The sequence below is a fragment of the Cynoglossus semilaevis genome, chromosome 20 (genome assembly GCF_000523025.1).
Source record: "Cynoglossus semilaevis isolate Cse_v1.0 chromosome 20, Cse_v1.0, whole genome shotgun sequence".
Classification (NCBI taxonomy): domain Eukaryota; kingdom Metazoa; phylum Chordata; class Actinopteri; order Pleuronectiformes; family Cynoglossidae; genus Cynoglossus; species Cynoglossus semilaevis.
In genome coordinates this window covers 11,830,833-11,857,411 of record NC_024326.1, presented here as the reverse complement: position 1 = coordinate 11,857,411, position 26,579 = coordinate 11,830,833, and the positions used below count along the sequence as shown (strand labels likewise).

At 39.9% G+C, this 26,579-nt stretch overlaps 4 protein-coding genes and 1 long non-coding RNA gene across 10 annotated transcripts in view; 2 read left to right on the top strand and 3 right to left on the bottom strand.

Annotated features, from left to right (window-relative positions):
- The window catches only part of acin1a (apoptotic chromatin condensation inducer 1a), an 11,565-nt gene extending 8,117 nt beyond the window's left edge, over nucleotides 1-3,448 (bottom strand). The window contains exons 1-5 of one of the 3 annotated variants that reach the window (XM_025066128.1): nucleotides 3,154-3,448; nucleotides 1,726-1,791; nucleotides 1,437-1,548; nucleotides 1,292-1,347; nucleotides 1-1,186 (exon numbers count right to left, since the gene is read on the bottom strand). The exon at nucleotides 1-1,186 is cut by the window's left edge and continues 797 nt beyond it. In XM_025066128.1, coding sequence (XP_024921896.1) covers nucleotides 1-1,186; nucleotides 1,292-1,347; nucleotides 1,437-1,548; nucleotides 1,726-1,791; nucleotides 3,154-3,291 — 1,558 coding nt within the window. In that variant the 5' untranslated portion in view covers nucleotides 3,292-3,448. The remainder of the gene's footprint in view (nucleotides 1,187-1,291; nucleotides 1,348-1,436; nucleotides 1,549-1,725; nucleotides 1,792-3,153) is intronic. The other 2 variants (XM_025066129.1, XM_025066127.1) reach the window with 2 other exon arrangements.
- Nucleotides 3,449-3,871: 423 nt separating this feature from the next.
- On the top strand, nucleotides 3,872-5,700 carry c20h14orf119 (chromosome 20 C14orf119 homolog). Its single transcript, XM_017042262.2, has 2 exons — nucleotides 3,872-4,823; nucleotides 5,131-5,700. The coding sequence occupies exons 1-2, from the start codon at nucleotides 4,524-4,526 to the stop codon at nucleotides 5,302-5,304; spliced, it is 474 nt and encodes a 157-aa protein (XP_016897751.1). The 5' UTR covers nucleotides 3,872-4,523; the 3' UTR covers nucleotides 5,305-5,700.
- On the bottom strand, nucleotides 5,317-15,259 carry LOC103396593 (intracellular protein transport protein USO1). Its single transcript, XM_008334737.3, has 45 exons — nucleotides 15,099-15,259; nucleotides 14,935-15,005; nucleotides 14,802-14,846; nucleotides 14,678-14,702; nucleotides 14,469-14,537; nucleotides 14,296-14,385; nucleotides 14,160-14,228; nucleotides 13,967-14,056; nucleotides 13,713-13,799; nucleotides 13,541-13,639; nucleotides 13,388-13,453; nucleotides 13,207-13,296; nucleotides 13,031-13,117; nucleotides 12,872-12,955; nucleotides 12,697-12,786; nucleotides 12,188-12,280; nucleotides 11,907-11,969; nucleotides 11,749-11,811; nucleotides 11,601-11,669; nucleotides 11,424-11,507; nucleotides 11,017-11,103; nucleotides 10,759-10,839; nucleotides 10,602-10,664; nucleotides 10,416-10,505; nucleotides 10,262-10,351; nucleotides 10,078-10,167; nucleotides 9,927-9,989; nucleotides 9,434-9,496; nucleotides 9,259-9,327; nucleotides 8,894-8,977; nucleotides 8,730-8,816; nucleotides 8,515-8,598; nucleotides 8,369-8,437; nucleotides 8,152-8,241; nucleotides 7,975-8,064; nucleotides 7,811-7,900; nucleotides 7,646-7,735; nucleotides 7,480-7,560; nucleotides 7,294-7,356; nucleotides 7,126-7,188; nucleotides 6,879-7,028; nucleotides 6,642-6,788; nucleotides 6,520-6,561; nucleotides 6,389-6,436; nucleotides 5,317-6,113 (listed from the first exon to the last, which is right to left on the bottom strand). Exons 1-45 carry the CDS (start codon nucleotides 15,166-15,168, stop codon nucleotides 5,554-5,556), a joined length of 4,038 nt encoding a protein of 1,345 aa, XP_008332959.1. The 5' UTR covers nucleotides 15,169-15,259; the 3' UTR covers nucleotides 5,317-5,553.
- A 2,956-nt stretch (nucleotides 15,260-18,215) lies between these two features.
- Nucleotides 18,216-26,579, bottom strand: part of LOC112488696 (uncharacterized) — a 10,872-nt gene continuing 2,508 nt past the window's right edge. Inside the window, exons 1-5 of one of the 2 annotated variants that reach the window (XR_003053047.1) lie at nucleotides 23,054-23,187; nucleotides 22,589-22,928; nucleotides 21,439-21,504; nucleotides 21,063-21,144; nucleotides 18,216-19,637 (exon numbers count right to left, since the gene is read on the bottom strand). This is a non-coding gene — a long non-coding RNA (uncharacterized LOC112488696). Of the gene's footprint in view, nucleotides 19,638-21,062; nucleotides 21,145-21,438; nucleotides 21,505-22,588; nucleotides 22,929-23,053; nucleotides 23,188-26,579 lie in introns of those variants that run through there. The other variant, XR_003053046.1, reaches the window with a different exon arrangement.
- Nucleotides 21,751-25,625, top strand: dhrs1 (dehydrogenase/reductase (SDR family) member 1). Of its 3 annotated transcripts, XR_003053045.1 has the most exons (10): nucleotides 21,765-22,137; nucleotides 22,622-22,768; nucleotides 22,886-23,029; nucleotides 23,154-23,233; nucleotides 23,817-23,949; nucleotides 24,043-24,180; nucleotides 24,264-24,333; nucleotides 24,472-24,552; nucleotides 24,649-24,880; nucleotides 24,957-25,625. XR_003053045.1 is itself a non-coding variant. In XM_008334742.3 (9 exons), the coding sequence occupies exons 2-9, from the start codon at nucleotides 22,625-22,627 to the stop codon at nucleotides 24,783-24,785; spliced, it is 927 nt and encodes a 308-aa protein (XP_008332964.1). In that variant the 5' UTR covers nucleotides 21,751-22,137; nucleotides 22,534-22,624; the 3' UTR covers nucleotides 24,786-25,625. The 3 variants fall into 3 exon arrangements, 2 of the variants coding, with proteins under 2 accessions (XP_008332964.1, XP_008332963.1); XM_008334742.3 differs by having other exon boundaries at nucleotides 21,751-22,137; nucleotides 22,534-22,768; nucleotides 24,649-25,625; XM_008334741.3 differs by having other exon boundaries at nucleotides 21,766-22,137; nucleotides 24,649-25,625.

Sequence of the window (26,579 nt, the reverse complement as noted above, 5' to 3'; positions counted from 1 at the left end):
GTCTCTCCAGCTCCAGAGCTCTCTCTTGTGCTAAGACCTTCTCCCGCTCTTTAGCCAAAGCTAGTTCCTGCTGCTCGCGTTCCAAAGCAAGTTCTCTCTCCTGCCTTTCACGCTCAAGAGCAAGTTCTCGCTCCCTCTGTAGAGCTTTTTCTTGTTCCTCTCTTTCTAAGGCCTGCTGTTTCATTTGTCTCTCTCTCTCCAAAGCTCTTTGTCTTTCCTCAAGCTCCAGCGCAAGAGCTCTTTCATGCTCTAATTCCATTGCCCTTTGCTGTTCATATTTTCTCTGTTTGTCCAGTCTTTCCATCTCAAGTGCTGCTTCTCTTTCTGCCTCAGACACATGATCTCCCTTTTTTGTGGCCTTAAATACAACCGCTGGTACTTGAATGTGGCCTGAATGTGCTCCTGTGACACTCTGGTCTGTGCCTGGAATAATGGGAAAGGCAACATTGCCCGTGTGAGTGATGGCAGAGCCCTGCCCGTCTGGAGGCCCTTTGCCAAAAAACGATGCAGCCGTTTGTGATTTGCTATCCTGCCTATTGCCTTCTCCATTACCGCCATGCCAAGCTGCTCCAGAGAAGGCACCCTCTGACTCCATCTTACGAGCCAAGAGAGTTAATGGCCCAGGCTTGCGCTCTGAGGGTCCACCTCTCTCTGGCTCTGGGCTGCTGCTACGACTGCCACTGCTAGATGAACCAGAGCTGGAGCTACTGGGTGAACGCCTACCAGGGGCTACATCTGGGCTAGGTGGACTCTGTTTAGGGGTGTCAGGCAAGGGAAAAGACAACTCTGGAGGTGGGGAAGGTGGGGGTGTAGGCTGCCGGAGCTGAGGGGACAAAAGGGAGGGGATATGTTGCTGCTGGGGTTGACAGGACGCTCCAGACCTCTGTCTCGTAGGGGGAGCTCTGGCTGGTTCTCGGACGTTTCTTCTTCGAGCGCCACTATCCCAGTCATCATCATCAGCATCTTCCTCTCCATCCTCACTATCCTCATCATCACTGTCAGGCGCAACATCACTGGATGTAGATCCTCGTTCTGGTCGATGCTCACCTCCAGGAACACGCATGGTAACTGAGCCAGATGCAGGGGGGCCTGAGGAGTCGTTCTCCTTGTTTTTGTTGCTCTCTCCATCATTCACTCCACCAGAGGGGCCTGCTGGTTTCTGTGGTTCAGCCAACGGTGCAACATCCTGCTAAGAGCAAAAAAGGAAACTCAAAATTCTGATCATATCTGGGACAAAATTAGAAGAAGATGAAAAACTCAATATTGTTTGAGGTTAACAAAGGTAACTTACCTGGGCTGGAGGAGGACATGAGGTGCTATTGTTAACTTCTGCATGGTCCTTTTGCTCTGCAGGTCAAAAAAAAAAACTGATGAAACTGATCCGACACTTGACTCATTACTGTACTTTTACAATATGGGATACAAACCATTCCTACCATTTGTATCATACACTTCGCGAGCTTCCCTCTCCAGGCGCTGCCTCAGAAGCTCCTGCTGTTTAGCAAGATACTGCTTGATAAAGCTGTTCTGGCTCATTTCCTCACCAATCTAAATAAAACAAACAACAAAAAAAGGGTAAAAAGTTGGGGATAGGTCTTTGCGGCCAGTTATACGACAGTTTGCAAATACCAAGAATGCACAAAAGTACAAGTGTCTTTTGGATATGATTAGCAGGCATGTATTAATAAACTTGAACTCAAAAAAACAAAAATCTCTGACACTTACTTGAGAATTTGGCTGCAATCCAATGTGAGCAGTAGAAGTCTTCTGGAGATTCTCCAGCATGAGAGCCTGTTGGTGATCAGAGAGACAGTTCATTTTAGGAGTCAAAAAGACAATCAACATGTACAGACTCAAAGAAAAATGACATACAACTATAAGTGGATAACACTACCAGAAAAACTTGCAGAACTACAATTACGAAATTCTAAGTTAAACTTGGCCATATCAGAAAAGGTTTTCTAATCAGAATTTAAACTTCTTTAAGACCATTATTAATGCATTGCACGGCACCCCATAACGACTTAAGTTTCACATGGTTGTTACGGGAGATTACAATTAAAAAATAAAACTACTTTCATACAAGATTAACAATTTTATTACACCTCAAGTGTAAAGATAACAACATTACATTTAACATTACATTACATTTGAAATGGAAAATGAAATACACAGCTGCCAACAACGACGTAAACCATTTGCATTATACTTTATTGTCACAGTATGTCACATCATCCTAGGCAACAACTCAGGCAAAACAGAACAACAACCACACAAAAACAGGGCATTAGAAGCAAGTGATTTAATGCTTCAGTAAATTATCATATTGATATGATATGTAAGCACATAAAAAAAATTTGAATGTCAAACCGTCATCACACTGTTGTGAACTACATGTGCGGTCGATTCCTTGGAATTACACGTGCATGTAACCAAAACAACAGCAGGCTTGTAGTTTTTTTTTATACCTCGTACACTAACATGGGGTCACTACTGTGCTTCTGCTTTAAACTTTGGTTTGTATTGGCATCAAATATATTTCACTTGCAAGCAAATTGTTGCAGACATAAAGCCCGGCGACAATTTTTGTTCAGCAGATAAGGTTAAAGACATGTCGCCATGTAAACAAACCGCTCAAGAGAGAAACTACGGCAACTCGTGGGCGTGAGAAACATTTGGCGCATGATTATTACAAAATCAAATCCAAATTAAGTCGAACGTTGATTCACTTTTGACGTTGGATATTAACTTTGACCGCGCAATGAGTTAATAACGCTACGTCAAATGCCCCTAAAACAGAAAACAGGCCGTAAATGCTATAGTAAACACGCAGTTAAAAGGAAAACTCGCAGCGGCAGCCTGTCGCCAAGGCCACCGCTAAACTTAGCCATAGTAGCTATCGAGCTAACAGGACAACATCCCCTATCAAACATTTTACATTAGTGGTTAAGTTCTCCGAAGTCCTTGATTATCCACGGAGAAAACTTATCTGCACGGAGAACATAGAGCCCCGCAACAGCTAAGCGCTACTGACGCCTTTAATCAGTTTACAACCTCACTCGGCTGTTATCCGCTCAGTATAGTCAGTTGTCGGCCTTTCGGGAGAACATTTGCCCGTCTCATGGTTAACGAAGGGTCCGAAGTACAACTTACCCCTTTAAGTCTTTTGACCAGTGCATTCTTCTGGCCACTTTTGGATAGCCCTCGTTCCTCTAATGCAGCTTTAAGGTCCGCCACTCGAAGGGACTGGAGCGGTCTCCCGTCCAGCGTAACATCTTCGAGGTCCGCCATTTTCCGTTCCTCTAGTCAGTTCCCAGCCAAAGCGACGAGCGACGCCTTCCTCTACATTGCGTCATCGCCGACTACTTCCCTCCTAATCCAACATAAACAAAACCCGCATATTTCTTAATTATTTCGGCACAAAAATGGGATTTCTTTCCAATTCCACTTATACATTTGGTATTATGTACACCATGTCCCGTGTTCGTAGATTGTATTTGTTTGAATGCGAAAAATGCGCAAAATCTGCGCAAGCTTTACCCTTTACAACACTGTTGAAACTGTTTGAACAACTTGGTTTGAGATAGGATTTAAAGATACCTTGCCTATTTTTTCGTGTTATAAACTTTAATTAGCATTACATTTCTTGTGTTTTATTTAATTAAAAATCCACGATCTTACAGTACGTTGATTGTATATAATATGCACTTCCAGAAATGTTGGAACGTCTATTATTATGGTATTAAGAAGCAAAATGATGGTGTTTGTACTACACCTTTACATTCATTGAGCAGTAAAGAGAACATGATTTGTAGTGTTTTCGACGTTAACTACTGATTGTACATAAACAAATTTGGATCTAGATCCGTCCAATAATTAAATATATACGTAATGTTCGCTGCCTTTGAGCTCATCTAAGATGGGTTGAAAAACAAAGGACATTTCGTTTCTAACTATTTTAGAGGACGAAGGGTGAGGGGAAAAGTTGACTTGAAGATAAACACTAAAGTGTGCTGAACACAGTTTTTTCGTCTTAACTTTTTGTTGTTTTCAACGATAAAAAAAATAATTTAGTGCACCATTCTACTGATTAAGTCCTTTTTGCCTTTTATCACGGACAGGGGTTGAATACAGTTTTACCAGTTGGGGGCAGTAACGGTTTTTAGGAAGGTTATTTAACAACCGCGAACGAGAATAAAAGTCGGATATGACGTCAATTATTTATTTGCAGCTCGGTCAGATTCACTATAATGTTCAGCTTGTTTTCAGCACACCGATTAATGTCAGGAATATTCGACTTCAAAAGCAGAGCCGTGTTTTGCACATGCTCTGATCCAGTGTTTGAGAGCATCGACGCTACTGTTTACTTCTCCAGCCAAGGAGAATCTCTGGTGATTTCGGTTTGATGATTGCATTTTACCGTTAAATTATATGCACTGACGATAGTGATTACTCTGGATATTCTGTGCAGAATTCAGATTTAAGTTCACTATCACCTCTAGTCTCGGAGGTCCAACACAGCAATGGGAACCCAACGCTGGAACGGCAGCCCGGGGGCTTTAAGTATCAATGACTTCCCTACTGTTCCTCAAGAAGGAGCCAGTCCACCCAGCCTGGAGAACTTGTCCTGCGCTTCTCAGACAGTAGGTCAGGCCAAAGAACCGGAGCCCATCTCCTATGTCACTCTGCAGGAGCAGCGATGCGTGCTGAGCTGGTTCCAGGGGTGGTCCGCTTCTCAAAGGGAGCGGTTCCTACAGGACCTGCTCGGTAAAGCGGTTCCGGGGAAAGTGTGTACTCTACTGGACTCGCTCAGTACTCTGCAGGTACATGTGTTAAAATCTGGGCTGGAACCAAGTGTTGTTTGTTTTTAATCAATTATTCAAAACGTCAGTCAATCATAAAGTTTGGATTGCATTTAGTCAAATAATCATTTTTAAATTTCTTCTCGACAATGACTATCTCATTTCTATTTTCTGTATATTTATCATCATTAACCTTATTTTAGTCAGCTTATTATTCCTTTATAATCATTTTCCTAATGTCTGATCTTTCATTCTAAACATTTAAACAGGTGTTGGTGAGACCATGTGATATTAATGTCCATTCTCCTTCTCTCTGGACCTTGACCAGGTTAAAGACCATCTACCAAACATCTTTGAGTGTCAGCTGCGTCTCTGGACTCAGTGGTTCATGTCTTGGGGAGAAGAAGAGAGGAATAATTTCCTCCACATCTTGGAGGAGAGAGATCCAGCGTTTGTTTCCCACTTTTACAGCTGTGTGGCGGGAACAGCAGGAAGAGACTGAACAGCAGGTGAATCAAGAAGATGAGCTTTTATTGTTCGTTTGTTTTTTAACATACATATATACTTTTGTACATCATGCTCCAGATGTTTTTGTTATGATTGTTTTGTTTTTTTCAAACAGACCAATACTCCTTTTGTACACAATAATTAAAGAACATGAATTGTTGTCTCTATGGCTTGTTGGTTTTATTTAAAAGTGTTGAAGTAGTGATCAGAGAACCCATCATAGGAAGAAGATGCCATGCATTCATCACACAGACTTAAGCCAATCAACTGATCCAGGTGTAACTGAAATGATCGGAGAAGGCTGCAGAGAGGGTTCAACGCAAAAGTTAATAAAAGGAAACATTTTCTCTGTGAACGGCTGGCCTTGAAATGTGTATATGTGACTTCTGGCCCCAGCATTGTAAAAAGAGACCTGCCCCTTACTGTAGTCAATCATAACTCCCATGATCAGAGGTTTTACCGGAATGTCTAGGGAGACGGGTATGACGTCTAAGGCTCTGTACAGGCCATTTTTGGTCAGAACTATAGTCCAGAATCCTTTTGATGGACTGAACACAGATGTTCCCCTTCTCGGAGCAGATGCGCTGGCCATTCCAAAGTGGAAACAATTTTTGTCACTTATAGAAACCTCCCAGTAGTTTCTCCCAGATGAAAAGTCAGTTTTACCCAAGACAGCCAGAATCACATCAAAGCGGTCTGGGTGGTCAGGGACGTTCTGTGGTTGGTCAACAGTATTTATCTCTGTGAAGTCCCGAGACAGGGTGACTCTCGGATGTGCAGTGTTTGGATCAAATCGAATTTGTCCTGTAAATGGAGAAATCAGCAACTGTAGACACACCAACTTCAACGGCCGATCAATGGTTTGTCACAATTAAAAAAAAGAAACTAGACTACAATTCAGCAAATGTACATCAAAGACAGGCAACAATCATCTTTAGCTTGGAATTAGCTCTACTTGCTAAAATGGATCTTAAATGGGAATAAAATGTATTAATAACAAAAAAACTTTAAACACATCCATCATGAATATTTCATCCCTGATCAGGACAGACAGACAAAGATGAAAATGTATCACTCACTTGCATGAACAGTTTGACTGTCCACTACACTAAGCTTGGTTTGAAGATCTGGGGAGAGGATATGGAACAGGGTCAGAACAGACCTGTTTACAGATGGTGTGATGTCACATTGTGTTGACCGTGATTGTTACCTTCCACCAGTTTTTCCAATCGTTTTTTCTCAGCTTGGAGTTCTGGTGTTGGGACAGGAAGGGTTTAATACAAACTCACAGTGAACACGTGAAAAATCTGAACTGTTAGACCTTTAACATACCACTGTAATTCTTGTCCAGTGTTTTTTGTTCATTGGTACATTTGTCCATCCTCTCGCCCATCTGTGAAAGTAAACTGTCCCTCTGCTGCAGCTGCTGCTGCAGAGTTTCAGCAAACGTCACATGCTGTTGTATTTGATGTTCTAATTCTGTTTGAAGGTGAAAATGAAAAGAACTCGTCAGATCACAAATATAAAAAATCGGGCATTGTAGTTTGAACAACAAAGACATGGCCGCACCGTGGAGGTTTTGCTCAAAGTTTTTGGTAGCATTCTTCTTCTCCTTCTCCAACTCCTGCTCCACCTCCCTCAGCTTGGAGGCCTGGTCCTGGAGCTGCTTTTCCATGAGCTCTGCGTCATTATGACTCTGCTGAAGTTGTCTTTGTAAATCTGTGGGAAAGTACGATTGAATTTTTTTTTTTAAACCTTCAAAATGTATGAAATAACCCAGTGTCAACACAGATCAATGCAGTGAAAGAGCAACAACCTCCACAGTGGGCGCTGTTATCACTGCAGCACTTTTTCAGTTCTCTGACTTCCAGGATCAGCTCTGACACAGGAAGAAAGATTTGATGAGGACACACGGAAGGAATCTTCCATTTATTAGTGAAAAGATGTAAGATCAGAGACCTGTGTTCTACCCTGCAGGACTCACCTTTGTTGGCGATTTCCATTTTTTTGTTCTCTCGTTCTTGTGTTTCAAGCTTTTGCTCCAATTCTGGGAAAAAGAAGATAACTCTAAGATGAAAGTATTCCTCTCCAGCAGTACAGATAATAAATATAAAAAAAGACTTGTCATGGAGGCAGAAACACTGTCATGAAAATGTTGACGTGAACAAACCTTTGATGTTTTTGCCTGCTGCTCTGGACGCCTCCCTCTGAGTCTTCTTCAGTTGTGTTCTCAGATCAGAGACTTCCATTACTAACACAAAGAGACACATGAACCGTTCATTTGTGTTGAAAAAAGATGAAATACAGATGCATTTATCAATAGATTTCTTTTTTACAAAGGTTAAAAGTCTTGGCGTCTGCCTTCTTCAGTTGATTTTCGCTGTCTTCCAGTTGTGCTTGTGTCAGATCCAGCCTCTTCTGAACCTCTGAAACAAGAGTCAGAATTCAGTGAAAAAAAATCATACAGGTACATTTGTTTCACGTTCTAGCTTCAGTTCTACCTCTGAGGTTCTCCTCGTGTGTCTCTTTCAAAATTGATATGTCATCCTCCAAAGGTTTGATCTTCTGATGAAGTTCCATAATTTCCATCGCTTCAAATGAATGAATAAATAAATAAATAAAAACCTTTTCCCAGATTGAACCCATTTCCTGTCCAGTAACTTACACAGATTAGTAATCCTGCTGTCACTGGACTCCAGAATTAGAGTCTTCTCCCTTATCTGGTTTCTGGTTTCTTCTAGTTCATTCTCCAGGCCTTAAGAGGAAATAAATGTTTTCTTAATAATAACAATTTTATTTAATTTAAAAAAAAAGGAAATTGTATGGATTTCCTCGTTTCCACCTTTTATTTTCTCTAACAGAGCCTTGGCCTCTCTCTCTTTTTGCTTCTGCAGTCTTGCTACTTCTTGCTGTGCAGTGAATATCTTCAGAGCTAAAAGGACGAGGAGGACACAAACATGAGATGAACATTAGGAGATCAAATCAGGAAAACATGTCACTATTGTAGTGATTCCAAATCACTGCGCCGCAAAAAAAAAAAGAAGAAGAAGAAAACTCACTCTGTTTGGTAACATCAGAGTTTTCACCTTCCATTTCTTCGATCAACATGTTGAGATGATCCTGAAGAGCTGCGGGTCAGACGCGTCACTCCAGGTTAGACACATAATGACTTACATTCTGCAACTTTCAGCTCTGCTTCACTCACCTATTATCCTGTTGTAATCGCTTTCATTCACTGCTGTGTTTGAAATCGTGTTAATCATTGTCTGGATTGCAAGTATCTGTAAAACTGAGCGCAGAAGCGTTGAACATTAATCCAAGATGAATTGATCATCTTAAAAACACAAACCAATAGTGTTATGACCATAAGAAAATATAAACATCAGTATTTGCAGCTGATAAAATGCACATTGAACGTACATTTTTGTGGTTGGGGACTTTTTGCCTTCAGTTCATCTGTTATTCTCTTTATCTCCTTAACATTTTCTTCTAGTCGTTTCTTCAGCTCTGCAAAGGTTTTAATGTGTACATGATTATAAATGAGTAGATCATCCATCAATATAAACGTCTGCTCCGACACCAACCTGTAATCTTTGACTTGGACTCGGTGGTTTGCAGCTGTGTCTGTAACTCCCCCTGCTGCAGGTTTAGTGTAGAAAGTTGAACAACTGAAGGGAGAGACAGAGAGAAAACAGCTAATTTCATTTCATTTGACTTTTCACAATTGTGACAGACGTAAACATGCTGTGTGGATACAGCTGTGTGATCTCTGTTTTGATTTGAAGCTTGAATGCATTCAAGCTTCCCTTTCTTTCTTTGAATTCTGACCAGTTGTATTGCCTTTCCTCAGTTCACTCCACACGGGGCGGCTAACAACAAGGCTAACATTCCATGTTGAACAATTGTCACCTTTTCCATTGTCAATAACAGCAGGATGTTTTTCACTCACTCAGAGCAGTGATATGGTCAGTTCCAGAGATTAGCTCTCCCATTTTCAAATCAAGGTCCTTCTCCAGATCTACAAGGACAGATTACGAACAGAAGTTCATGTTGTATCGCACTTGTAATAATATTCTGAGCAGTTTACATTGCTGCACGTCACATTTGTATTGACGTAAACTCACCTTTAATTTTTTGTTGGTGGTTGGCACACTCAGTCTCTGTCTGTTCCAGCCTCTTCTGTAGAGCTGTACAGTCACACATAATATAAAAATGTTTACAGTTTCTCTTGTAACTCTCGTGTTAAATGTAGGGGTGTCCGATATATTGGCAGACCGATATTAGCATAATTATGTCATATCTGTAATGATCATTATCGGTTTTTCATCCGATAATAACGCAATTGCTAGGTATATAAAAGTGAAAATAATGCAATTCCTAGGTATATAAAAGTGAAAATCACTAGATGGCAGCATTGAAGCTCATTTCATAATCTATTTTAATAATCAGTGGATTGTATGGTGAATGCTGGTGCCAGCAACTCATACAGTGGTTTGTACAGATAAACAAATAACTATTACCAGACAAACTTCCGTCCCCTCGGGAATATCCGGGACGGATATCGGCAAAAAAGGTTAATATCGGACATCCCTAGTTAAATGTGAGGGTTGAACTGACCGACGATCTCGTCCTGATCTCGACGATGCTGCTCCTCACGAGCCTGCAGTTCTTGCCTCAGCTCTGAAAATCAAGCACGTCTTTTAGCTTTCGAGACAGACACAGGTTTTCTTTTTTTTATTTCAATATCAATGATAATTAATCCACTCACTGTTAATTGTCACAAGACCTGTTTCTCCCTGGCTTTGCTTTTCCTCCTGCAGTTTCCTCATTTTGTTATTGAGGTCACTGAGCTCCATAACTGAGGAACAAAAAGAGATGAAAAAAAAACTGATATACATTTCATAACCATACACTGACAGAAAAATTGTTTTGGTTTGTTTTTCATTTCTCACTAAGTCTGGCGTTTGTTTCATCGGTCTCTTTCAGCTCAGTGACAGTTGTCTGCAGCTGCGCCTGCTTGGAACTGAGCTCCTTTTCTAACTCTGTGAGAAAAGAAAAAAAACGTCAATTAAAGACATAAAGTCAGGAACAGAGCAGGCAGCTCACCTGTCAACTGTGCGGCTGTGATGTTGTGCTGGAGCGACAGCTGCCTCTGCAGGTGTTCCACCTGATTCTGCAGTAGCATGATTTTCAGAACTGAGTGACACAGCAGAGTTATTTCAGATTTACTTCAGTAATACTGGCAGAGTACTGTAAGGATGTACAGTTCAACAATGACGTGTTGACACCCACTGTGTTTAAGCTTTTCTTCGTTCTCTATTTCACCGAGAAGTCCATCCACTCTGCTAAGCATCTCTGAAGAAGAGTTTGTTATTATTATTATTATTATATATATAATATATCAAAACATTCACATGTTTTTTTTAATAATCTATTGGAGTTCACTTACCTTTAAGTCGCTGACCTGCGTCCCCATCACTGTTTTTTTGGAGGTCAGCGATCTCATTCTGGAGCTGAATGATAGTTAAAACTGAAACAAACAGTTTCAGACGGTTGTTAGTGATGGTGGATTTATTAATGTGTATTAATGTTTCTTAGATTTGTTATTTCTACAATTAAATTTTTTTTGTATTTTTTCTGCCCTTAGTGCAGTACATTTGACCCCACACAGGGTCTGGTGACCTTTCTGCCTGACCGTTACACTTACTCAAATCAGGATTAGAGAGGTATTTTTTCAGTTCTGCAGTCAGAGATCTCAGCTCCTCTTCCTTCCCCTTCAGCTTCATCTGCAACTCTGAGAGACAGAATAAACAGATTCATCAGTCAAACACACACACACACACACAAACACACACAGTACAACTACATTTAAAGTAACATTTAAACTGGTAGGGGAAATGTATTTTTTAGGTGACTCCACCTAATTTTTTTCCGACTGGGAATCATGTTTCCGAGTTTATCACTAGAGGGAGCTACGGGAAATTATCCACATTTGGGGAAAATTATTTATTTGGTAGCGCAGATTCAGGAACTGATAGGAAAACATTTTTATTTCTAATGACCCTGCTGGGATTCAGTGTAAGTGCAGGTCAAACATCCACTGTGGATACCTACCTTCTTTCTTCTGAGGAGTGTCTGCCGTAGACATCAGTTCTCTCAGATTCCTCAGCTCATTGTTGAGATTTATCACACTCAGAGCTAACCACACACACACACAAAAACAAACAAAGAATTGAAACATTTCCATTATAAACAGCAAACATTTCTCTTGTGTTGCAGACAGAGCTTCACCAAGTGCTTCTTTAGCATCTCCGTTCGTGTGAAGTTCCGCGATCCTCTGTTCAAATTCACTCTTCGCCTCTAACGGAAACAAAAACAAAACCATGAAATCACACCTGACGCCGCAGAGCCTTCGTTTGGAGTCAGACTCCTTTCTTACGTGTGTATTTCTCCTCTAATCCAGCAGACTCTTTACTCTTCTGCTGCAACTCCCTCTCCAGCTCTGTCAACAGGAAGTCAGGAGGAGAAGGTTTAGAGCTTCAGTGAAAATAAATGAATTTTACTGATACTGTAAAAACAACAACAAAAAAGAACCACCTTTTATCCTTTCCTGGGCCTTGAAGAAATCTCTTTCTTTGGTCTCGAGTAAAGTCTGAAGGGCTGATGAAAAACAACACAGTAATGTTTTTTCAAAGCTTTTCCGTGACAAGTTTCAGCTAGGAAATCATGACAGACATGTCTGTAATTAGAACATGACTAAGTCAAAAGGTTCTAAGACAGTTGTCCATCTTCTATCCTATATTTCATTTTTTCAAAAACTTTTTGATTTAACCTACCAGGTGAGAAAAGGTAAAAAAGATCAGAAGCTAAAGACTCACTGCTGCTCTGGCTTGTTGATTTCTTCCGTGTGCCATCCTTCTGCAGCGCCTGCAGCTCTCGCAGCTCTTTCATCATGTTGATGATCTTAATCACTGGGGGGAAGAAAGCCTGGGTTAAATTAGCCAAGAGCAACTAGCAACTTAACCTTTTGACCCCAGTCAGCCAATATAGTTCCACAATCAATTTACTGGCAACCTACTCACTGAGCGTCCAACCTGGGCCTGTTTAGTTGAACACAACTCTGCTTACACTCACATGAATTGAAGAAAGATACACACAGTGACAACAACAGCTCACTTTTTCAAGTCACTTTTTTTTGTTCTATATCCATCTGTTACCACCAGGTGGAAGAGTATGTAACTGTTCTGCCTGTCACTGCAGAATATATGAACAAACACATTTTTGCAGGAAATGGATAATGGTTTTCAGAACAGTTAAGTGACACGGTACTATTTCCCCTGTGCAGAGTGGTTGGGAATCCCTTCTGCTGTGATAAAGCAGTACCCACGCATTTGTGTCTGTGTGTAATCTTCTTCCTCCAGTTTCTTCTGTATGTGTTCCAGCCTTTTCTTCTCCACCTCCAGAGAAACTCTCAGCGCTGTCACAGATGGAGACATGACTTCACTACTACGTCCCACAAAGGTGACTCATTGAGTGTGACTCTCAGTTTGGACCTGTTTTACCTTTGATTTCCGTTTCAGTCCTCGCAGCGTTTGACAGCTCTCTCAGATCCATCAATTGTCTCTGCAGAGCTAGAATTTCATTGGCTGAAGAAAAAAAGCAAGAGAAGGTCACAAACGCAGCTGCCGCCGAAGCAACGGGAAGTGCAGGGAAACACTTACTCAGTTCTGTATTTCGCTCGTCACGATTCAAAAGTCTGATCTTGCTTGTAAGGAGTTCAGACATCTGCCTCAGCTGCCTCTGGTAGTCTGATTCAAACAACAACATGTGATGAGTCGGATGAGACCAGATGTTGAACAGGAGGAGAAATGTTAGGACAGGCTCTCTGGGGCCTCACCGTCGTTGATCCTCTTGGATTTTTTAATGTGGACGTTGATGAGCTTCTGTATCATCGAGATCTTACTGTGCACAGAAATCAGATCCAGCACTGAAAGTTCACCAGAGAACAAGTGTCAGTAAACGCTGCGTTCTGCTGGTGTGAAGAAAAGTGCACGTAGACGTGTGTGTGATGTACTGACGTGCTGAGCTGCTGTTGTCTCGTCCTTGCAGCTCAAAAATCAGTCCGCTCAGCCTCATCTGTAGAACTGATGCATCAAGACGTCTGAGGGTGACGGTAGTGGCACGAGTGGGTGTGGGTGTGGGTGTGGGTGTGGGTTTCAGTGTCAGTTTACCAGTCATGTTCCTGCTCTGCTGAAGGCCAGCTTCTCCTGCTCTCGATTCCTCCTGCTCTAACTTCCAGATGGCGTTCTGTGTTGAGATGATCTGAAGAACTGAACACGAACATCATGAACCAGGAGTTTGTCCACAACTGAAATGTTTCCTAAGTGTAAGAACGCTCCTCACTCTGTTCTGAGTTGCCGTGTCTTTCCTTGAACAGCAGCACCTTCTCGTTCAGGTCTTTAACCCTTCCCGTCAGCTCATCCTCCAGCTCTGCAACACAAAAGGCAGATCTGAAAAACCTGAGTATATGAACAAAAAGAACAGTGGTGGATTTTATAGACAGCTGTTGTTGTTTACTGTTTGTTGCTTCTTTGAGGGAGCCCGCCGCAGTTAGACTTGGAAAAACACAAGGGGCCAAACAAACACCCAGTACTCACGTGTCTTTTCACTTTGGCTGTAGTTGGTTCCATGTCTGAGTTTGTCCTCTAATACTGCCACCTCTCTGTTCAGTGAAAGGATTTGCAGAACTGGTAAAAAAAAAAAGGACAGAAATGTTACGCAAACTACAGCTACAGTAAAACAAGTACATTTGGGTGTGACAGTAGTACAACGTCGTAAGGAAATACTCACTCAGAAAAGAATCACTGTCAAATAACTCCAGCAGCTCCTTCATCTGGTTCTGCAGTTGTATCTGATAGGCTGTGAGGGAACAACAGTGTCAACCCTCCTGGCACGATGTACTGGGTTTCGGGTGAAAAGCACTTACAGTCTGTGATGGCCGAGGCGGTGGAGCTGCATGTGGACAGCTGCACCTTCAGCAGTCTGACGTCTCGCCTCAGAGCAAACGCCTCCTCGTCTGTTGGGTATCACAGCAGCATCAGTGGAGAACAGAGTGGACGAACAGCCAGTGCTTTAAGGTCACAGGTCATTAGGACTTGCCTAGCTGGGAGTTGCGCAGAGTCTTCTCTTGAAGTTGCTTGTTAACTGACGCCAACTCTTCCTTCAGACCTGATAACAGGTGACAGCTTTAGTGGTGACTGATTGTAAGGTTTGGAAATCATAACACCTGCCATGTAAAGAAATGATTTTCTGCAAGTCACGAGATCATTTTCCTCACATGCAACACACGGGTGCAAAGACATACTCACCAATGCAGGTATTCAGAGTAATAAACTAAAAGACAGAGAGAAAAAAACAGTTACATTAATACAGAGTAATGCTTAAAATTATGACTTTTATTAACATAATAAACGACTAATGATCATTAGTTACAGTAGCATTAATGTTCTTGGGGTCAATTCCCTCCGGTAGAGTAATCTGATGGAAACAAGTAAAAAAATAAATAAAAATGTATAGTTTCCCAAACTGTTGTTTCCTGTGACAGGTCACAAACTTGGCGACTTACTGGAAAATCTTTAAGGATGTCTTCCACAGATTTGTGTCCATTCTTTTTGATGGAAACATGATCTTGATGAACTGGCACGGAAACATTTCAAATGGATGTGAATTACATGAAAATCCTTCTTCTGTCTTATTTAATGTATCAGGGGGAGGATCGACGTTCCTTACCATGTCTGGGTACAGAGCCATTGAAGGCTGTGCACAAAACAAGCAGAGGAATCCAAACGGAGTGGGTCATTGTAGCTCCGGTCCTTGGTCCTTGTGTTTGTAGTTGTCTGTATTAGGGAATGAGGTCAGTTGCCCAAAACAGGTTAATATATCCCTAGCTATGTTTGAGTTAAACAAAATCATCCAATGGCAACAAAGAGCATTTTATGCAAAAGCAAACAAAAAACTAAGTGGAGCTTTACACAAACCCGAGCACAGGGGGGCAGGGTTTGATGTCTGGACTTCCTGTAAATGTCAAAAACTAATATTTTCAGAGAGCATCTCTAAATAAATATAGCAATGGGTCATTTAAGCCCAAACCTGACCAACAATAAACTTTGCCTGACGGTCAGCAGTTAATAATTGACTGTTATTTGACCAGATCATTACACTGCCAGTAAATGTAAAAGCAAATAGAACAGAACCAGGAATTTTATAATTTAACACTTTGGATGAAAATTTAAAAGATTTTTCATCAACCACTAAGCCACCACTGTAAAGTAAAATTTGTAAAATGTACATATATATATATATATATCGAAATATATATATATATATATATATATAAAAATATATATATATATATATATATATCGAAATATATATATATATATATATTCTTTTCTACACAATGTCACCGTCTGCTGATCAAACCAACCACAAACCTTACAAAGTTGTTTAAAAACCCCAGAATACTTCCACAATGAACAAAATAACAGCAACTGTTTACTCTTTTAATAGCAAAATACTTTTACACATTTACAAAACATGCATTCAATCATAACACATTAGATTATTGAATGAATGCCTGAATACAGGCTAACATCTAACTGTTAAATTATTAACAATTTATTATTAATATGTGAATGTCTTGATGGGAAATATTCCAGAAATTATCTGGAGCAATAATAAAGGGTTTACTGAAAAATACAAATAACAGTTGATCAAATATTTTTAACCTCCATGATCCCCTTTATTCAGACCTATTTTCTCATTATATTCTATTATTTAGATGTGTTATTTTACAATCACGTATTGGATAAACAATGGGAATGTTACGAAGTAAAAAAAGGTATAAATACAAAAATATGATAAACATAGAGCCTGCTAAATATTAAAAAAATAACTGTTAATAAATAAATATCGCAGTGTTCTAGCAATTAGCTTGTGCACAGACACAAACGTAGATTTACAATATATTTACACTTATAATATCGTTATATAGAGATATAAACTACATAATTAAAGTTATTAGTTTTAATACATTACTACGTTACCGTGTTTTAGCTGAATAAGCGTCGACATGACGTATATCGTGTATGTTTTCCTTTAAATCAAAGATTTAAATTTCCCTTCCCTACTCATTTAAGGTACTCGCCACCTGGTGACGGAAATTCAGAAGGCACTTCGTTTAAACACTCGCTTTGTAGTTAAAAATAGTTTTTTAAGAAAGTCACTAAAACGTTGATACATGTGAAAAAGTTGCATGAATTTATATCGTTGTTTTATATTTTTAATTTCGCTTTTCTTCTGTCGAAAGATGACTATTTTCTTCATTTTCCACAAGGGCAGTTTGGCGTAGGAACACATTTTATGATGAAATCTTGTCTGGTGATGCGGTCGGTTGTTCGGTTTAGCTCCGCCAACAACAAGGTCCGGCCATTGGGTTGTATGAACGATTCGACTTCCGGTGGCTCAAACGTGCCACTGCATATATAAACAAGTTCCCTCCAAAAGATTGTCTGCTCTGTGTGTAGTTGTATATTTAAGCCACAAGAGGGCGCATGACTATAATCTCGTCGCGGGAAAACCCCTGGAATATCCAGAGAAGAAGACACGGGGTCTTCTACGTCTTTGTCATTTGTGTGGTTGTATGCTTGAGCCAATTGGTTTTTGCCCTCTTGTGGCTCAAACGTGCAACTTCACTCATCGACTCAGGTTTAGTATTTCACTAAAACGGACTATTTCGTGAAATTTTCAATAGGGCGTTTTGGCGGATGGTTACAATTTTAAGCCTCCCGTAGCAAAGTGCTGTTCGGTTTTGCTCCGCCAACAAGCATTTACAAACGTAGTGCCCGTCAATTGACGCCGACGGAGACACGGGGTTTCCCTGGATATTCCAGGGGTTCTCCCGCGACAACATTATTGTCATGCGCCCTCCTGTGGCTCAAATGTATAACTACACACAGAGCAGACAACCCAATGGCCGGACCTTGTTGTTGGCGGAGCTAAACCGAACAACCGACCGCATCACCAGACAAGATTTCATCATAAAATGTGTTCCTACGCCAAACTGCCCTTGTGGAAAATGAAGAAAATAGTCATCTTTCGACAGAAGAAAAGCGAAATTAAAAATATAAAACAACGATATAAATTCATGCAACTTTTTCACATGTATCAACGTTTTAGTGACTTTCTTAAAAAACTATTTTTAACTACAAAGCGAGTGTTTAAACGAAGTGCCTTCTGAATTTCCGTCACCAGGTGGCGAGTACCTTAAATGAGTAGGGAAGGGAAATTTAAATCTTTGATTTAAAGGAAAACATACACGATATACGTCATGTCGACGCTTATTCAGCTAAAACACGGTAACGTAGTAATGTATTAAAACTAATAACTTTAATTATGTAGTTTATATGTGTATATAACGATATTATAAGTGTAAATATATTGTAAATCCACGTTTGTGTCTGTGCACAAGCTAATTGCTAGAACACTGCGATATTTATTTATTAACAGTTATTTTTTTAATATTTAGCAGGCTCTATGTTTATCATATATTTGTATTTATACCTTTTTTTACTTCGTAACATTCCCATTGTTTATCCAATACGTGATTGTAAAATAACACATCTTATGAGAGATCTTATGTGCATTATTTTCCCCTATGAGCCAGACGAGCAGCATCCGTGGAAATAAATGTGAATGTGATTAACATTACAATAGTTGTTAGGAACGAACTTCTGGTTCTATCTAAAGAAATCATTTTTAATTAGACAAATAATAGAATATAATGAGAAAATAGGTCTGAATAAAGGGGATCATGGAGGTTAAAAATATTTGATCAACTGTTATTTGTATTTTTCAGTAAACCCTTTATTATTGCTCCAGATGATTTCTGGAATATTTCCCATCAAGACATTCACATATTAATAATACATTGTTAATAATTTAACAGTTAGATGTTAGCCTGTATTCAGGCATTCATACAATAATCTAATGTGTTTTTACTAAAACATATTACACATTTACATCTACAGACCAGTAAACCTGCTAGAATTAAAATTGCTTGTGTTGTCCTGCCTGTTTACTGTCAACAACTTAACCAGAAATGGCTGCTGATCCCTGATCATTTAAACATTTCAAGGACAATATGTCTTGGATTTACGTCCTATATTTTGATTTTATTTCTTTTCACCTTCTTCTAACAGTAAATACTGGAATGATCTGTTACTCCAGTAAAATGTCAAACAAGACACACAAAGATTCTCTTAAAAACTTTACTGTGACTTTAGACAAAATATTGGAAATGTCAATAGTTTTATAAATAAAACAATACTTTCACATTTGTGGTGGTCACAAGACAAGAACATATAATGACCTGGGTCTGAGGCCTGTTGGTCTGGATCGCAGCACCTCAGGCGTCTCCTCTGTTCACCCTCTGCTCTTGTTTTTGGTGAGATTTTGAAATATGCAGGTAAAATATTTTTTTGCAGTTTTTAGCTTAAGTTATTTACTTGGCAGCATGTTTTACAGCATAAATGTGCATTTTGAGGTATTTCTGGGACATTATTTTTGCATTTTTTCACAATAATAAGACTTACCAGTTGCGTCCCTTTCTCTGCAGCAGCACAAGCAGTTTTCGGCAGCAATCATTATATCTCAACAGTAAATTCAACAAAGCTGCAGACAAAAGATCTCAGTTCCCAAATCTAAAATGTATCCTTGGTATTATGACAAATAGACGCAAATAATGCATTGCGTTTCTTTGCCATGTTTTGTAACATTTGCACAAATTTGATGCGATCAGTATTTGCAGCATAATTCAGTATAAGAGTTGCTGGAATTTTCCTTTATTTGCACTGACAATAGTGTGCAGTGACTGTCTACCCATTAACAAACTAATGACCCTGCACCTGGTGGATTGTGGATGTCGCCTGTGATTGGATAACGAGGCGCTGCTGTGCCCTTTAAAAGCAGAAGAAAATGGCAGTCCTTCCTTTCCTGGTGGCAAAATGGTGCTGCGTGGAGGTACAGAGGAAAAGGTTTGCTGTTGTTATGATGGTACGTATTTCTGGGTCTCTTCACTTTGGAGGCAAATGTGTCATGGTAAGTAGCAGTATTCTGCTGACTGTGTAGATGGTTTGTCTTCAGTAAATCCCTTCAGGGGTAGCAGCAGATCCATGTCGTCCTCACCTGGGCCGTTGACTCCACCACGCCAAGAAGTCCAAATCATCCGGTTTCGGTTACGTGAACGACATCGTCCTGGTCATTTTTAAGCTGCTCAAGTAAAACATTTCGAGATTTTTGTTTTGAAACTTTTAGATAGCATTACAGAGTGTTGTGAAATGTTTACAGGACATCAGGGCTGGAAAGAGGAAATACTACGCAGCCTTCTTTAAACCAACCGGTAAGTCTGTTTTACTGTGAGATTTAGTTGTTTTTTTTTTTTTTCCCCCCTAACTTTACTGTGGACAAGTTTTTATTTTGTTTTTTTTAAGTGTGTCTTGAGTTTAGATCATGGCCAAAGTAATGGAGATGTACCAGCTGAGTGCAGTGGTCTTTGAGTGTGCAGCTGATTGAACCTCACTAAAGGTATGAAATAACCTCACTGGTGCTAAAGCGTTTTAGCATTTTGTTAAAACTGCAGCCTTTTTATGTTGAGAAATATCCACATGTTCCCCTCAGCTGGCGTTTCTTAGTTCACTTGAACACTTGTTTTTTTTTTTAGGCCACAAAGTTTGAATGTTGCCCTTTAACAGTGTAATGTTTGTTTCTTGTTTAGTTTGGGCTCATGGAAAAAAGAATAACCTGTGAGGAGGTCCAGGAATGCTGCCAACAAAGGGGAAAACAAGAAGAAGAGGTAACCTGTGAATGATTGACTACAGCCAGAACAACTAGTCTTATTGCATTTACTTTTCTACTTTGTAGAAGTGAAAGTAGAGAAGATGGAGGTGTCATGGTGAGGACTTTGTGCTAGATGGAGAGTTGTTTTTGACTTGGTCCAAATAAAGTATCTGACCTCTTGACTTGTTTCATGTAGTTACTGTTGAATGTGAAATTCTTTAGTTCTAAGTACTGACACAAAGCAAATGAGTGGTTTACTTAAGTTGATTGTAGTGGTTAATTGAAGTGTTTTGTAACATGCTAGTGTTTAACACTTTGGACATGGTGTAGCCATCTTGAGAGCACTGAATGTTGTCTTCATCTTGTTTCAGTCCAAAAGAAGAGGTTTAACCAAGCTGTTCCACTCCTGATGATGGGACCTTTGTTGAATGTGAGCTGCCATCTTGAGTTACTGATGTAATTTGACTTGTATTAAATGTGTATCTATGGACTTTGTAACTGAAGTGTTTTTGCTATTAAAAGATGTAAGTTATTTCATTCATTTTATGTATTCTGGTTTGGTTTTTAACTTACTGCTTGTAACTTGCTAAACAAACTTAAACTTAGAAAAAAAACACTTTTTTTTTTTTTTTTTTAAATGACTAACTCTTTTTGTAAATGTCACTATAATTACAGAAATCGGTAAAACAAGTGATCCTTCAGTTACTCCTTCACTCAACCTGACCACCAGGCACTTAAGGCCTTCACCTCATGTCAGTCTTCTCCTCCACTGCACTGTTGACGACAATAGAGGAGGCACAACTAATGGAAGAACAAGAATGAGCTGGAACAATAAAAAGCTGTGTTGGTGTCATTTACCTCTTGCTGTCAGGGTGGAAAGCCACACAGTTGATGGGACCAAAACGACCTTTGACTCCTCTTTGTACTAGCTTGGAAGAACCTGCAGATTAGAAGAACATGTCACTGTTCCACAGGTTAACACAAACAGGTTTTCCTTAACAGCAGCTACAAAGTATTCACTTCCACAGCACTGCCAACATTACACTTACAGTGGAAAGTCTGTTGCACAATTAAATGTTTACACATCACTATCAACAGTGTTAATGCTAACACCACAATGAATAAGGGACAGCTGTACATTTTCTTCTGTTTCTTTTGTTCATGTGGAGACAACAGTCACTGGATGATTAATTCAACCACACAATAATATTCTGGAAACATCACTTCAACTCACCTGGCCTCAGATCTGCCAATCCTGGTGGAGGTTGTGGTCACATCCATGGCCTCCTGCCATAAGCACCTAAAACACACAATGGTAAGGATTGAGGGACTGTTGATCCACTAGGATACACATTGCACAGTGATGACTTCATCTTATGCGATCCATGATTGGAAAAATCAAACTGTACCACTCATTTCTCCTCCATGATTGGAGAAATCAAACTGTACCACTCATTTCTCCTAGGATGTATTACAAAATTGATATAATGTATATGTAAAACGCATTAAAACAGCGCTACACTGTGATAACTTGAGCGTAAACAGAATTAAAATCATGTAAATTCCTTCTACAGTGTGTGGGTTTCTATAGTTCAACGGCAGGTGCGCCACCTAGTGGCTCTTGCTCAAAGTTTTCCCTTCATTGGACAATACGATGTGAATGCCTTCCCGGGCCGAAGTTCACTCGTGTCCTTTCGTCACTAATCGTGTACTATCGTCTCGCGCCTTCTCGCGATACTATTTTACATCTACGTCTTTGCTCTAACGCCGTTGATAACGTGAATGTGCAGTACCGAACTAGAAGAAGTGTCTTCTGTAGGTCGTGACAGCGGTGTCTCACTTTCTAACAACCAGCGGATAATCTGTAGTTAAATTATCTCGTCCGTTTTCACCGGTGAATAATTCAATTCAACAGCTTTTTCTGAGTTTCAAGGTAAAGTGTCGTCTGTCTTATAGTACTGGGTTATAAAATCCTGGAAAAGGTCCAACTGCCGTAAACTGTTGTGGCTGCTTCTATAATACTAGGCATTATTACTATTATTGTTGGGTTTTTTTGTGTATTTTATTTAACACTTAAATACATGTATACAATGATGCTAATGACTGAATATCTTGTTAACTTTCCTTGATATTCTTTGTATTTTATTACATAATTAAGAAAATTAAAGTTTCATATTTTTATTCTTTCATATTTCCTTTAAGTACAGACACAGAGTAAATGAATAAATCTAGTCTATTGAGGATGGACAGCCATAAATAACTGATTACAGATTTCCAGTAAATTTTGCACTGTCATTCGAGGTTGTAACATTTGTGTCATAACCCGCAGCCTTAGTCAACCTGTGATCAGATAACTGATCCACCAGAGTAACGCAACATCCTACCTTTGGGCTAACGCTGTCACTTACATCACACAGACCATGTCCCTGTCCGGATGGGTGTGTTTGGTCACAGGTGCCTCCAGGGGCATCGGCAGGGGCATCGCTCTACAGCTGTCGGAGGCAGGGGCCACCGTGTACATCACAGGGCGCCAGGAGCAGACTCTGAACCAAACGGCTGTGCAGGTGACATTTTCACTGTGGACCTTCACACAGGATGCCAAATCCACTGAGGTGAACCGTGTCTGACCGTGGGCGCCATCTACTGTGGGTGGTTCATGTGGCTCTTTCTTCTGTCCTCAGGTGAAAGAGAGGGGTGGGAACTGTGTTCCAGTCGTCTGTGACTCTACAAAAGACAAAGACATTCAACAGTTATTTAAACGGATCCAACAAGAACAGAACGGCAGACTGGACATTTTGGTTAACAATGCCTATGCTGGAGTACATGTAAGTATTACAGTATGTACTGACCTTTGACCTGGCATACTGTTTTGTGACGTACAAGTGTCCCTTTAAGGACATAAGGAGTATTTTAAGCGTGTATCACCTCATAATTGACCTGTTATTACAGACCATCACTGAGAATTATGGTAAGAAGTTCTGGGAACTTGATCCGTCCATGTGGGATTGCATCAACGACACAGGCCTGAGGTATAGTTTAAATTTTTAGATAAGCAAATTTAAATCTGTGTTTTTCCACAGAAAGTAGGAACTCGTGTGTCTGTGACGTGTCACAAACAAAGAAGGACTGAGTTTTGTTTACTCAAGTACAACTGTACATATTTACATAAACAACACAGCTGCTCCGCACACATGTATTTGGTCTGGCTCCAGTCTTGCTCAATCATGCTGGAAAATGTGCCTCTGCTGCTGGTAACTGATCAGTCACACTGGTGCCCTAGACAAAAGCTTGTTTAGTGAGTATGCCTGGTACCAGCTGCAGCTCTTTCATGCCTTTAATAGTTGTTATGGGTGTGCAAAAAGTCATCAAAATGACGATCATTTTTGTGGGTGTCGTTTTTTCAGATATGTGATCAAACCACTTAGTCATCTACTTATATTTGACAAAAATGTATTTGTGCTGGATCAGAAAGGTCACACTGAACATGCGTGGTCTGTCTCATCTGACCTTTACTCCACTTGTGTCCTTGTGTAAACTGCTATCACACCACTTTATCATGCGGAGTAAACCTGGTTAAAGATTATAAAATTATTTTCTTCCGTTTCCTGACAGGGGGCACTATTACTTCTCAGTGTATGCCTCTCGGTTGATGGTGGCTCAAGGGCGAGGCCTGATTGTCACCATTTCCTCCATGGGAGGGCTTCGGTATATATTCAACGTGCCCTACGGTGTTGGTAAAGCTGCGGTGAGTAAAGTAGGAGCTATCACACACAGAAATTGTTTTTTTTAACACAATAGGAGTGTTTAAAACCAGTCTTTGTGGGGGGTTTTTTGCTAGTGTGACAGGCTGGCTGCAGACATGGCTGTGGAGCTAAAGAGAAGGGGCGTGGCCTCAATCAGCCTGTGGCCTGGAGCAGTGAAAACTGAGCTGATTTCTCAGTACATACTGGACGATACAAAAGCTGAAAATTCTGAGGTGGGGTCTTCTCTCGCAGCAAATGTATGGCCCATGTTGGCAGTTTTTGATGTGTGTGTGTGTGTGTGCTGTCCTTTCCTCAGTTAAAATCCCTGTTTGCCAACGGAGAAACCACAGAACTAAGTGGGAAGTGTATCGTCAACTTGGCCAAAGGTGGGATTCTGTGTTTTTTTACTTGACAGCAAACACAGTGTGTTTTACCTAAAACACGACTTTATATGAGATTTTCAAGTCAGGTGTCAGACCGGAGTTGAACCCTCCACACTGAGATATTTTCTCTTTACCTTAAAGACAAAAACCTGATGTCAATGACGGGAAAAATTCTAATGACCAGTGACCTGTCGAGGAGATATGGGATACAAGATGTTGATGGTAAAACCTTCTATTTTCTCTCTTCTAATGTAAAACCTATAGTTATTTTTTGGTAATGTACTCATCTATCAGTCTTTTTCATCTGTTTATTCACAGGTCGTAGTGTAACTGATTACACCTCAGTGAAGTTCCTCCTGACAATGGTTCCATATCTTTCCTGGCTCTCTGTGATCGTCCCTTCATTCATACGCCTGCCACGCTTTGTGCTCACACTGGCCCATAGTCGGTTCTAAACAGTTCCATCGTCTTAAATGAAAAGACTGGAATTAATTCTCTGAACAAGAATTTTTGTTTGAAGACATTGTATGAATTCCTCACCTTACTTCCTGTATGTATTGTACAAACACTAACTTCAGCTGTGAACAATTGTTATCAGTGGTTAAAATCACCCTTTTTAAACACAGGCACACAGTATCTAACTCCGTTTGGGAGAATTCGTGGGAATTGGTGCCATCTTGTGGTCAATCTGCAGAATACCATACACAAAGAACTTTTAACACTTACCCCACTCTTCTCTGAAATACCTCAAGGATCTTCGGAGGCCTTTGCACACCAGAAAGGATATGTGCAGTCCTCAAATACCCCCGCCTCTTTGTCCCCCTCCACGATTCCTCCTTGGTTGTTTATGGTCTACAAACTAAAGAAGTCTGTCAGAGAAACCTGAACATATGAACATACAAGATGATAAAGTTAGAAAGTCTGTCTTAAATAACAACTCAACTTGGCAGTTACTGACATTTTTTAAAGTCACAGTTAAGTAGCATCTGAAGTTGGACCTTTAATATCAACTACACTACCAAAGCTTTAAACTAACTTTATATTTACTATATTTTTTTTGCATATTTACATATTTTCTGTACCTTCTGCCATCATACACACACTTTATACTCAGCTGCTTCAGTAATTACCAGCTAATAAGACTCGAGTTAATGAAGAAATGTTAACTATTACTAAATTTTTTTTGTATTTGAAGGAATATGTGAAAAGAAGATGTGAAGAGTATGTGTACCGTACTTTATGAAGTTGAATCCTATGCTTGTGTGATTAATCATTTACATGAAGTCTGGAAGAATGTTTAATCTATAAATCCACAATCAAATGTCGACTACTGTAGTATTTTGATGGTGAGGTTTTAAATCTAGATTAAGTCTACATTGAGATTATGTTTAATCCCATACAGGAAGTTTAAATTCAGTACGAGATTCTGACAGTTTCACATTGAAATGTGTCATTTTTAATGTCTGAGTAACATCCTGAATTTTTTTTTTTTAACCTTTTGGTAGAGGGAGTGTTACCTCCTGTGGCACGAAGTACTTCAAACATTTTAGGTCGTCTGACCCCCACCCTCCCCTTCCAGGTTGGTCATAGTTTTGCTTTCTTTTAGTTGCCAGAAAAATTCCCTGAAGGTGGATTCTGCCTCGTAGCCAGAGGTGAATGCTACACTGAGATAACAGAGTGCTGGCAAGAGTGGGAGCGGGAGGGGTCGTGTTCAGGGACGTGCTAGGATTCAGCTCTTCCTGATGAGTCATACAAAACAGTTTGTTCTTAAGAAACAATACGATAAAAAAAAAGTTAGGAATTTTGAAGCAGTCTTTGACGTGTCACAGAAAAAAAATAATACACTAATAAGAGTACCGTACTTTATGAAGTTGAATCCTATGCTTGTGTGATTAATCATTTACATGAAGTCTGGAAGAATGTTTAATCATATGTCATTAAATATTGTTTTCTTTTTATTGAAGTACAGTTCAGGATTCTACCTTAATGTTTAAAAGCAGTAAATGCATTCTTTCTAAGTCCGTGCTTGTCAAACGGTGGGTCTCAACCCAGATATGGATGAAAACCTTTTTCTATAAATCCACAATCAAATGTCGACTATTGTAGTATTTTGATGGTGAGGTTTTAAATCTAGATTAAGTCTACATTAAGATTATGTTTAATTCCATACAGGAAGTTTAAATTCAGTACGAGATTCTGACAGTTTCACATTGAAATGTGTCATTTTTAATGTCTGAGTAACATCCTGA